This window comes from Ruditapes philippinarum, unplaced genomic scaffold (genome assembly GCF_026571515.1).
Source record: "Ruditapes philippinarum isolate M1 unplaced genomic scaffold, ASM2657151v2 ctg2941_1_1_1_1, whole genome shotgun sequence".
NCBI classification, from domain to species: Eukaryota; Metazoa; Mollusca; class Bivalvia; order Venerida; family Veneridae; genus Ruditapes; species Ruditapes philippinarum.
In genome coordinates, this window is record NW_026866010.1 from 68972 (window position 1) to 81730 (window position 12759).

The 12759-nt window shown below is 33.2% G+C and overlaps 1 protein-coding gene across 3 annotated transcripts in view; it reads right to left on the minus strand.

Moving 5' to 3' along the window:
• The window catches only part of LOC132730986 (phorbol ester/diacylglycerol-binding protein unc-13-like), a 73069-nt gene extending 60521 nt beyond the window's left edge, over positions 1 to 12548 (minus strand). The window contains exons 1-3 of one of the 3 annotated variants that reach the window (XM_060717080.1): positions 12367 to 12548; positions 8218 to 8247; positions 5468 to 5536 (exon numbers count right to left, since the gene is read on the minus strand). In XM_060717080.1, coding sequence (XP_060573063.1) covers positions 5468 to 5536; positions 8218 to 8247; positions 12367 to 12388 — 121 coding nt within the window. In that variant the 5' untranslated portion in view covers positions 12389 to 12548. The remainder of the gene's footprint in view (positions 1 to 5467; positions 5537 to 8217; positions 8248 to 12366) is intronic. The other 2 variants (XM_060717081.1, XM_060717082.1) reach the window with 2 other exon arrangements.
• Between the last annotated feature and the right edge of the window lie 211 nt (positions 12549 to 12759).

Genomic DNA, 12759 nt, shown 5'->3' on the forward strand with positions numbered 1-12759 from the left:
AAAGGTTTTACTTTGTGAAATTTCAGTTGATCCCCAGGACAATACCAATTTAGTTCCAAGGATAAATATTTAAATAAACTTTGCAGTGGAAAACTTTACAATGCTACAAAATACCTATGCTCTTGGCCTTGCTTTCATATAGAGAAGAAAAAAATTAAAGGCTTAACCTTCATGAGTCTATTGAAAAAAAAAAATCCCCAAGTCTTCTATACTATGTTAATTGCTCTAGGGCTTGTGGTTTGAGACAAGAAAACTTCCAAAGATTGCACTTCTAAATCCATCATGAACTTCTGGCACATATTTATATATACAGAATTTATTTAAGTTTGATTGTGTAGGAAGTAGTAAGCTTATAGACACACTTTCCAATCTGTTCCTGGAACCAACCAGTACTGAGCAATGAGTTTAAAGGTTCTTGCTCAAGGAAACAATGACTTGCCCCTGACGGGCTTTGAACCCATCCGGCTAGTGATCATTAGATTACTTAGTCCGACTTGTTAACCATTCTGCCATGCCGCCATTTGTCACATGCTTACGCAGATCATGGGTCAATGCCATGTTATTTTTGTTCATTGAACATTTCTATTTTCAGAATAGTTTTAAGTTTTTTAAGTTTTAGTTTTAAGGAAATTTGGCCAAATAGTTACAGAGATGATGTTACAACTTTGAAACAGACAGACAACTAAATCAAGTGAACCTTAAAGGGACTCCACTGAGGTTTTTTGACATGACAGGGCTAGAAATGCTTTTTTTTTTGAGATTTGTATACCTTTTGTTTATAATGTATATTTACAGTAGACTAGTGGCTTGTGTGCAAATTTACAGACCATTTCCCTACATTGTTTTTCAACAATCAGTATTTCTAATGCGCAAAATGACTCAACAATAAAGTGTTTCGATGCTTTTTACTCTTTTGATCTATAAAAGAACTTCAAATTCTATGTTTTTAGGCATTTTATGACATCAGTGGAGTCCCTTTAAAGTTCATCATGAGAGCATGATTTGCTCATGCGAGTTAAAAACATTTCAAAGGTTTCCAATATGACCTCAGCACAGTATAATCAACACTGATACACTAACTAAGTTTTACTCTAACTTATATTCAATTGCTCATAACTTTTCTAAACTTTTGTCAAATAGCTCTGAAACTTATGCAGAAAGATAATATATAGTTACATATAAACTGTGAAGACTGATATTAAAACACTGGCGAAGACGTGATATTAAAACACTGGCAATGGTCAGAAAGTGCTAATCAATGAAAGCAAACTATCAAAAGTGTCTGGGGAATAGTTTAATATCTATAAAACCTAGTCATAAACACCACTGTCATACCAATTGTGGCAAAATCAATCAATAACAACAACTCTTCTGGAAACAATTTCCTATAGAAAGAACATATTCCAAGACATACCTAAAACAAACAAATGTGAAAGATTGTATTTCTCCCTGAATCAGATCTGCTGTGATAATAATTGACAGTATATTACACCAGCATAGAGGCACTAGGCCAACTAAAATGACCTGACTCAAAACACCAGAGAAGAGGCTCCAGGCTAACCTGACCTGACTCAAAACACCAGAGAAGAGGCTCCAGTCCAACATTCCAAAACTCAATACAACAGAATAGAGGCACCAGGCCAACCTGACCTGACTCAATACACCAGAATAGGGGCCCCAGGCCAACCTGACCTGACTCAAATCACCAGAGAAGAGGCACCAGGCCAACCTGACCTGACTCAATACACCAGAATAGAGGCATGAGACCAACCTGACCTAACTTAATACACCAGAATAGAGGCACCAGGCCAACCTGACCTGACTCTATACACAAGAATAGGGGCTCCAGGCCAACCTGACCTGACTCAAAACACCAGAGTAGAGGCTCCAGGCCAACCTGACCTGACTCAATACACCAGAATAGAGGCAAAAGGCCAACCTGACCTGACTCAATACACCAGAATAGAGGCATGAGGCCAACCTGACCTAACTTAATACACCAGATTCTAGGCACCAGGCCAACCTGACCTGACTCAATACACCAGAATAGAGGCAGTAGGCTAACCTGACCTGACTAAACATACCAGAATAGAGGCACCAGGCCAACATGACCTGACTCAATACACCAGAATTAGAGGCAAAAGGCTAACCTGACCTGACTCAATACACCAGAGTAGAGGCAAAGGCCAACCTGAACTGACTCAATACATCAGAGTAGAGGCAAAGGCCAACCTGAACTGACTCAATACACCAGAATAGAGGCACCAGGCCAACATGACCTGACTCAATACACCAGAATAGAGGCACCAGGTCAACATGACCTGACTCAATACACCAGAATAGAGGCACCAGGTCAACATGACCTGACTCAATATACCAGAGGAGAGGCAGTAGGCTAACCTGAACTGACTCAATACACCAGAATAGAGGCACAATGTCAACCTGACCTGACTTAATACACCAGAATAGAGGCTCCAGGCCAACCTGAACTGTTTCAATACACCAGAGTAGAGGCATGAGGCCAACCTGACCTGACTCAATACACCAGAGTAGAGGCTCCAGGCCAACCTTCCAAAACTCAATACATCAGAATAGAGGCACCAGGCCAACCTGAACTGACTCAATACACCAGAATAGAGGCGCAAGGCCAACCTGACCTGACTCAATACACTGAAATAGAGGCAACCTTACCTGACTCATGACATTTTTATATCAAGTGGTAGGGGTTTCTTTGGTGTGTTCTTCCGAAAAAATATGAAAATGTATACAATCAAATATATTATGGAATTAGTGACACTATTATAGAAGACCAATTTGTTAAACAAATACTAAATATAGTCAATAAATCTAACATAATAACAGAAATCTTGTAAAAACAGATGTCTTTTTTATAAATGTAAATGTGGTTATTAATAATTTTAATTATTCTTAAAAATTTGAAAAACCTTAAGCATACAGATTGACTCACAGCAAGTTTAAAATGAGTATTTGTGTAAGTTTTTGAAAAATAGGCATTTCTACTTACTCATAAGACAGTGGAAATTAGAGACATACCCTAAAATTGTTTAATCAAAATACTGCATTATTAATTTGCACAACAAATATACCTACACCATAAAGATGTTTCATTCAGATTTGGCCAAATTTGAGTATTTTGTACATTATTTAAGTCCAAATTCTGACAATGCATATTGTGTAAACTAAAACACTCTATGACAGCTAAATCAAGCTACTTTTATGAATCTATGAAAACATTAACTTAATTTTTTACACATGTTCATTGTTAGGAAGTGTATTTATTAAATAGAAAGTAGTTCACATACTATTTATAACTGTTCAAAAGTGACAAGAATACAAAAGATGTTATCATGATGATATAAGATACAGTAGATGTACTACAGTAAATCAGTACAGAAAATTAATTTTAAAAAATCATAATATTATCCTGTTTTACACTTAGCTATATCAGGTTTATAATGTTTCATTTACAGTTTGAATTATGATACTATCATAAATAAATGTATATATTAAATACTAAAGATATCTTTGAAATCAGTTATTCATTTTCAAAATTGGTTTCATAAAACAGAATTAAATAAAGGCACTAGAGGTTTGAAGACTGATTTTAAACATTAATATGAGCGCATCATGTTCATTTTTTCCTGGTTCTTTAAGTGCCATCATGCAATCTCCAAGAAATTCATATAAGTTTTACATATTGGAAAGTAATTTGCCTGAAAATCTCTCTCACCATTACTCTAGTGCATTGTCTGCACTTTGGCAGATCCAATACATTTTTGTCAGATATCATTCTTTTATCTTAAAAACTTATACATGTACCAGTGCAAAATACAGTCTAGAGAAACAAAACCAAAGTAAAACACAGCAAAAAATGCTAAGAACACAAAATATTTCAACAAATAAAAGTGTATAAGTGACTGAATTAAATTCTAATATTTATTGTTTTACAATAATACTATATGACTAAATATATTTACACAGAACTGTTTTACATGACCTCTGCTGTAGAGAGAACTTTATAAACTATTAACCTGATTTGAATATTCTTATCTTAGAAAAGTGACAGTGACCATGACCTTTCCCCTATGACCATAACATTTACAGTAATATTTTGGTATTTATGGTGATATTTAACTCATTGACCATTTCTTTACCATGTTACGGCTAATGTATATGCATCATAATGAAAGTATAAAATAGACATAATTATAATAGTTCTGAGTATTCTATTTGTGACAAAAACCATTCCTTGATTTTTCTATTTTCACCGCTTTGTTCTGTACAACAAAAAGTAATTTTAACTTATTTAGATAATAACTGCCTTGTCTTGAGGGTTTAGTATTAATTTGTTCTATGACATTTAAGTCCTATACAAGCAGGCAGTTACTTGATATGCGTTCTCGGATTATGTTCCAATAAAAAAAGTGTTTCCTTCGAGAAAGCATTAGAATATTAGAACATTTACAGACCAATTGCTAGAACACATGCAGCAACTAAGTGTCACTATAACCTTATGACATAATGGATCAACACAAATGATACCTGATTTGTTTTTGAAAAATGGGTGTTACTTTGCACCAACACAGTATAGGTCATAATTACGGTGATTTTCCAGCCTTATTTGTGGGGAAATGCCTCAGGTGCCCTCCCATGTATTATTTCAGCTTCCTTACATGAAAAAAACCAAAGTCCCTGTCAGGATTTGAACCCACAGCGGTGGTTTCAAGGCATCAACTTTAACCACTCGGCCATAGACCCAGATATATCCTTTAGTAACTCTTACAACTGTTTTGTGACTAAGTCTAATTATGCTTCATAATACTTAGAGGTTCAACAAAGAATGACATAGAATATAAACGAACTGTTTCCGTACTAAAATTATAATACTTAAGGATGTGAGGAATAGAATGAAAACGTAATGGTTATAAATCTCCATATTTCCTGAACTTTTACTTGCAGGAGACACAAATATCTCATGCCTATTTTTTTAACGTCTGCAATAAACTTGGCTATTGATCCTGCAGCTCAAAAAAAGTTTCATCTTGAATGTACAGGAAGTTGTTTATATAAGCAAACAAACTCAAAATAAAATTTACAGTAGTTCTACAGTTCATATCTACTAAACAAATCACCAGAGCTACAAAACAATTGATTGGCATAGCGGAAAATCACTAGAAAGTCAAAGTTTATAATAATATAACAAAGTCTGAGTGAAATATAGCAGTTATTATAACAAATGTGCAAATACATAATGACATAATCTAATGTGTGAGACTGGTAAATAACTGAAATTGACAAGCAAACTTCCCAAAAATTATATAAAAACTGGCAAAATGATCACCTCTCCAGCAAATCACCAACTCAGTTCAACACTCTTCAACTGAAAACACTGAAGACAAAAATAAAGACATTGATACAACAGTCAAGTGCACTGTGCCAACGTTACCTGTGATTGAAGATAGGGAGTTCCCAACAGAGTTAGAGGTATGCATAGACCCAGGTTCTCCGCCATAACCTGGACGCAAAAAGACATACAATATACATAATAAAAAAATTTTACAGATAGCTAAAATACATGAATTGTATTAAACATATTTTAAAAATACACGAAGAGTGTAATACATTGCGCAATGTAGTTTCATAATAAGCCTCAAAGTGTGGCCAATCTGATTAATTTACAATTTATTATGTAAAGTAGTCAAACCATTTTCAATGTCATGATATAACACCATGATATCTATAATCACATAAATTTAAAGTTATATTTATACAAAATTTAAGTTAAAGTATCTCAAAAATTGAAAAATAATAAAAATTGTTGAAAATCTCCAATAATGAACAGTGTTTCACTTAATGAACTACATGTATTAAACAATCTTCATAAAACATTTTGTATGGTAGTTTTATATAAGTTGTATCTATTAGTTAATAAAAGTGTCAATTGCTCAATACACTTTGAATGGCATTTCTAGTACATAATTATATCATAACTATTGTTCCTACAATTACCTTAATGTTGTTAATAAATTAACTCCACACTTAAGAATAAGATACATTTTAATTCATTTCAATCATTTCTACTATAACATAAGGTTTCAAGCAAATCAGTTGGTAAAACAAAAAACAAAAACTTGCATATCTTATATTAAAGCTCACTGTCTTGCATGAGTATTAAACAGTTAAATATGTCATTGCTAAATTTATGTAATGGATTTGTCCAGCATTCAATTTTGGAAGAATCTATTCAAAAATTAAGGGATTTCAATATCAAATTACAAAAATATAGAGCTACAGTATAGAGCCTAGTAAAGACTGCCCAGATGTACATGCTGGCCTGAGGGTCAAATCCCTTTCTGATCCAGCAACACTGAACACTGTGCATTATATAAACAACAATGAGAGAACTTCAGTCCTAATTTGCCTTTATTGAAAAACAAGCAATTAAAAGGAGCTTTGTCGATAAATTTCCAACTTTCGAATTTTTTCTAATCAAATTTCATGTGACCTCCAACACACAATATGTTGTCTCTCAACAAGAAAAGAACAATGTCTGCTAAATTCAGTTTATTCATTTGGTAAATTGACAAAAAACAATGACAGTTCTTGTTAAAAAGCGTCTTTCATTACAAAAGTGCTGCCACCTAGTTTGATTTACCAACAATAATTGTTTTTCTGCACTTAGCATTTCCAATAGTGAATTTTCTCATGTTAAGGAAGTAGAAATTTAACCTTTAATCAGTTATTCATTGTTCTCTCCTCGATTTCAAAGCTTGTCATTTTGAATAGAACACAGAATTATACAAGCGTTTTTAAAATCTGAAAATTTGAATGCCACCTGGAGATAAATTTTTCAAAGTGAATGATGCTACATTTAACCTTAACCCTGCTGAAACCAAAAGCTTTAAGCCTTTTCTACCACGCCCATCGGTATAGACCCAGGCCAGCCTGCACATTGATGCAGTTTGACCAGGCCGTCTACACAATTAGTGGACTAAATTTAAATCTTCATCTTGATATCCCCATAACAGGAATTGCTTAATGGACACTGGAAAGGTCAATTAAAGGAATAAATCAGGTTACAACCAAGAATATATATAAAACAACAGACATTTGTCAGTCAGGTGCTAAAAATCAAAAGATTGGATCTCATATAGAGGCATTTTATCTAATAAGATTTTTTTTCATCCCTTGATGTCACTTTACTTGACTGGTACAATGTGTACTTTTGGAAAATACTGATCATTTAACATTTAGAAGCCATTATACATTTTTAATACAGTTCAACTCAAGTGCTATTTCAAATGGAATTTGACTGCATTAATAAAAAATTCTTGCACTTTCATGCCTTTTATAAATCAATATATTGCCAGTATCAATTTGGCTGAAAATATCTCATTATCTCCCTTGAAAGTTGCAAACTATCAATTGATTTATCTTTTCACAGGGGGGAATGTAAGAACAAGCAAAAGGTTAAATCATGAGCTTGAAGAAATGCTGTTTTGTATCTACAAAAATTACTATAATTATTTAAATCATAATTTTTGCAATATCTAAATAATCAAGTTAACTATTACATGTTTTTGTTTTGTTTTTTTCTTTATTTAAAATCACATAGATCTATAAACTAGGTAAAAAGGCATCTTCCTAGCTTCTTAATGAAAGCAGACCTTATTTCTGAAATAAGAGAGTACTTTAAGGCTAGCCGGAAGACATCTCCATGTTAAGGACAATAGTTACCTTCCAGCAAATAAAACTAATAGATTTAGATTAAAGAAATAATATCTGTCCAAGCAGTGTTTATCGACTATAACTTAACACAGATTTTGATGCTTAAGAACTGACCATGAAGCTGGCACCTGAGTAGAACCATCAAAGTTGAGAATTTTAATAGACAAATAACATATGAAAAAGAAAGAATCTAAAGTCCCTGCCAGAAAAAAATAATAATTTGAGCCTAAAGCTATGATGATCAATTGACAAATGGTTTGAAGTCAGCAGCCTTGACTACTCAGTCATGGAGACGGTAGCCACTTACAGTAGGATACCAAACAACATGTAGATTACTGTAGTACTGTTATCACTTAATAAAAAGGTATATCAAAACATGTTGCTCTCTTTATGTATTAATAAGAGTAACAATTCTTATAACAAAGTTGACATGTTGAAACACTTAAATAACTGAAAGATTGAGCTTACCTGCGTTGCCATCAAGTTTCGCTTTTTTTACTGAAATAAAAGAAAGAAAAAACAAAGATTAATTATCTGGTTCATTATGTCTTTCAGTGAAATACAACTATACATTGTAAATATTTGTTTGAATCTAGTGGCAGTCAGGGGTGGTATACGATGGAAACTTCAATACAACAATTTCATGTTATTCCATGATACATTGTAAGCGGTGTATGACCAAAGAGAACATGTAAGACAATCATGTTCTTTCTTGGTAAGAATCATTTAATCTTCTTTCATTTCCTAACTGAAAACTTACAAATGTACAATTTTAGATAATCCTATTTTGAAATCATATACCACATTTATCTCTAGATGACAAAATACATGTAAATACAAAAATGTATGAGGCAATTTCAATAATTCCAGGAAGTGCACAATTGTGCTTTTATGGCACCTATTGATTGTCTATTTGACAAAGCATAGCCATATTTTATTTATTTTGCAGTGTTCTGCTTCAAACCAACATTATTGAAAACCATTTCAATATTGTTCAAACTAAAACAGAGAATTGTTTGATTTGTTTTAATGCAACATGCATTTATTAAATAACAATAAAATGTCAGTTGTTATTGTAAATATGCTGTATCTTAGTAATTACAGTACATAAAGTTTACCATCAGAATTTATGATTTTTGTACAAAATTGTCTCATTAAAATTGCATGTTTTAAAAGATTCTCTATAATTTTTTAGTTTTAAGTTAAGTAGTAAAGTAAAGAAATGTATAAAGTAAAGTAAATAGTAAAGTCAATAAATGTGAAGTAAATTCAAGAAGTATGAGTAGTGAATTTAGATAAAGAGTAATTTAAATAAAGAATAATAAAGTAATGTAAAGAGTAGTAAAGTAAAAGTAAAGAAAAGTAAAAAGAAGTAACTAAAGTATGGTAACTAAAGCAAACAAGTAATTACTTTATTTAAAGACTAAGGCTACACATTTCGTTTACTGAATCTTCCAGGCAGGCCTCACCATAAACATACGATGCTATGTACACAATCACAAAAACATTAAATCAATCACACTGACCTTGCAGTGCATTAACAGATGAAAGATCAAAACTTGGCTCATTTCTAATTCATTCCAACAAGGATGGCTGCGACTAGCAATATTTTTAACGGTCTTGCAAATTTTTTTGCAAGTAGCAAAATGTTTAACTGGCAATATGAAGTAGTCAAATCGCAAATCTTTTATTATTATAATACACAATGACTATGATTGCCGATGTATTAAATCAAATTTTGAACATACATATATCATAGTATGACAACTGGTATTAAACTGCATGTCTAATGAATGTCAGAAACATCATACTAGCAAACACAGTTCTCTTTCTTAATGAAACATATAAAAACAATCTCTTAACAGTTCAGACAGGTATTCATCTGTCATGAAAAGACACTGGGTTTCTGTGAGAGATAAAAAGGGCCTAAACCTCCATGACTGCAAAAGGCTCAGTTTCTGGGACCATAAGGGTCTTTTATGCCTCTCTCCAGACAACCACCTCGCTGCATGTTTAAGGTCATATGCCTTCAGAGAAATGTCTGCAACCTAAATTCACATTGATCAGCATGTCAATAATTTCCGCCCCAAACCTGCACCTCCAATCTAACTTAATCCTTTCATAGTGGAAAAGGCCCTTTCACATGATGCATTGACTGTCACTAGAGGTAAAACATTTGACAAGTGAATGACTTGTAATCACCTTTATTCCGATCCATTTGACAAACCAACAGTTGAACTGCCATACAAGGAGTTGGTGCAATGTACAAATGTACATGTATGAACTGTAGATACATAGTAATAAGTATAGCGCTCAGACTAATTAGATGATAGTTTAGGTTTTTTATTTTTGCTAAAAGAATCACTTTTATCTTTACAGACAAGTGCATGGTCACCTAATGTACATTTGACCTTGATAAAACCACTTGGATGCGCTAACCAATAGTATGATTTTCCTGTTAATGATGTACATGTAAATAGGCTGTCTTAATATAGCACAGAAAAACCAAATAGAGCAACCTAAAATATATTTTTATAGTAAACATCATCAGTTACAGTAACAGTCCACAGTAGCTGGCACTGAAAACAACATCAGCTTCTGCAGCAGGAAGTTGTCAATCAAGCACAGAAGATAACAATTATGTTATTTGTTAACCTCAAAATGAACAATCATCTGCAAATAAATGCCAGTCTGGCTGTATTACACTGATATTTTGCGGACATTACTTGACTTAATTATCTAGATCTATGGTAGTTGCTAGCCTTTTATTGTCATGTTCCCTAATTTGTCCCTGTCCTAGAGTCAACACCCTGTGTATGTTAGAAAATATGATAAACAAGATCAAAAAGGAAAGGCGGCATTCAATGAACGCAACCCCCATACGACCCAGCAACAAGAACCAGTGGCAAGGATCCCATGCATACACCAAACAAAAACAGGGCAGGGCACAAGACAGAGCACGGACAGAACAATCACTAAAATGATAAATAATTAAATAATGATAAAGAAAGTCTCAACAAATGTTTTTTTAAGAAATAAAACAGCTGGATGCTTTTTTAACATAAAAGCAAATTTAATCCATGTGCCAATTTTCTTCCACTGAACCCTCTGATCATTGAAAAATATACATTATACTGGCATGCGAGCAGTTCCCGTACAGAAGCAGTACCCGTATTTTTCATTTAAACGCTTGATTTTTACTTGCATTCTTTAAAAATTCATTTCAAATCAAGCAGATACATAAACGAGACAAAATCTAAGTGTCAGTTTTTCGGCAATACGCATTAAAAGTCTCATTTAAAATCACTTTCACCTGTGCGTCGTCAAAAAACGTGACCTTGTTTCTCTGGGGGATTCCGTCCTTTTGCGCGCATGCGCAAAAATATTTACACGTGAGGCTTGTTAAAGGGTTTTCCACTAATACCAACTGTTTACAGATAAGTAGGCAATGTGATTAAAACTTTGTTTAATTATCAGAATTTTGACCAATTTACTATTTAAAATAATTTTATGGCTTTGATGCGTAAAATATCATGTAAACAAGCATGCTATTGCATGTGAATGCGTTGGGGTAACGGTACGGGTAATAGATACCCGCGTTTAGTCTACGGTCTATTTCCTGAATTACATCTATTTATTTCTTAGAGAAGGGTCTGTTCAACAATTGTTAATGAAAAATAGGTCCGATATAATAAAATTGTATAATTACAATGGGTGAGATTTTATGTACGGGAACTACTCCTCTTCATACAAAATAATCAATAATTTCGGTACCCATATGAGGCCTCATAAGTAAGGGTTATTCTATGTTTAGAACATGATGGAATTTCCATGATTTGTGTGACGAGCCGAATATTGATGTGTAAAATTCAAATTTTGGTGAGTGAGCGTAATAAAAAATAATGTTTAAGTAACTACGATTTTTGTACGGGAACTGCTCGCATGCCAGTATAGTGTATCAAATAATTAAGAACTGCAAAATGCTTCTAAAGGGTAATGAATCATATGGCCACCTGTTGATATATTATATCACAGTCAGTCGGGCTTAGTATACCTCAAAATAACAGTAACCAGGGTCATTTTGACTAAGTTTGACCGGCTACAAGGCCAAATCCCCATGACTTTAACAAAATTTGACCCTCCAGTTAAAATCCTAATCTCAAATCAGGCCTTTTGAAAATTTGAAGGGTCGGTCATTTCAACGGTCACCCTGGTAACATCTTGACTCATGAGTACTCAAACATGTATTTTTAATCACTACAGATCATCACAAGGTTAGACTATCACATGTTATCTATTAACTGTAAATACAGTCTCTACAGGATCAGACAATCTGATGGATGCTTTGATTTTATAATAGCTTGGTCACTCAATTCACTGCTTTAGAGTTTATAAGTTATGATAATGATTAATGTGTAAACTCATTCCGTATCAAAGAAATTAACGATATCATTCAGCAAAGAAACCAGCTGAAAATATTTTAAATAAACTGATTTTCACCTGTAGCATAGTGAAATCTGATGATGCCTAAAATAGGCAATAAATTTTGACAGTTGGTGGGAAAATTGATTATTTTGACCTAAATTTAGATTTATCTCGTCTCAGTAAGCTACTTACCGCAAATACATAAAAGAGACATGATTCCGCAAATCTAATAATGCCTTCTTAACTTCCAAAATAAAGTATTTATCCATAATCCATCATTTTGGAAATATTTCAAGATTTAATTTGTAAGTCCGTGATTGTTGACACAGTAGGCCGCCATCTTGAATCGTGACATCATAGCGGATAATTGAATATTCATTAGCTAGAGAAAACGGTCGATGGACTTAGATTGAAGTTCGATAAATAGCTAGTTCGCCCTACTGTGTTACAGCTGGATTCGTTATATTGGAACTAGTATACAATGTACTTCAGGAAAAATCTTACGTGTGTTTTTATATAAACAGTATATATATTCAAAAATAAGAAGAAATATGAGCATAAATTATGACAAAGATACAGGATTGT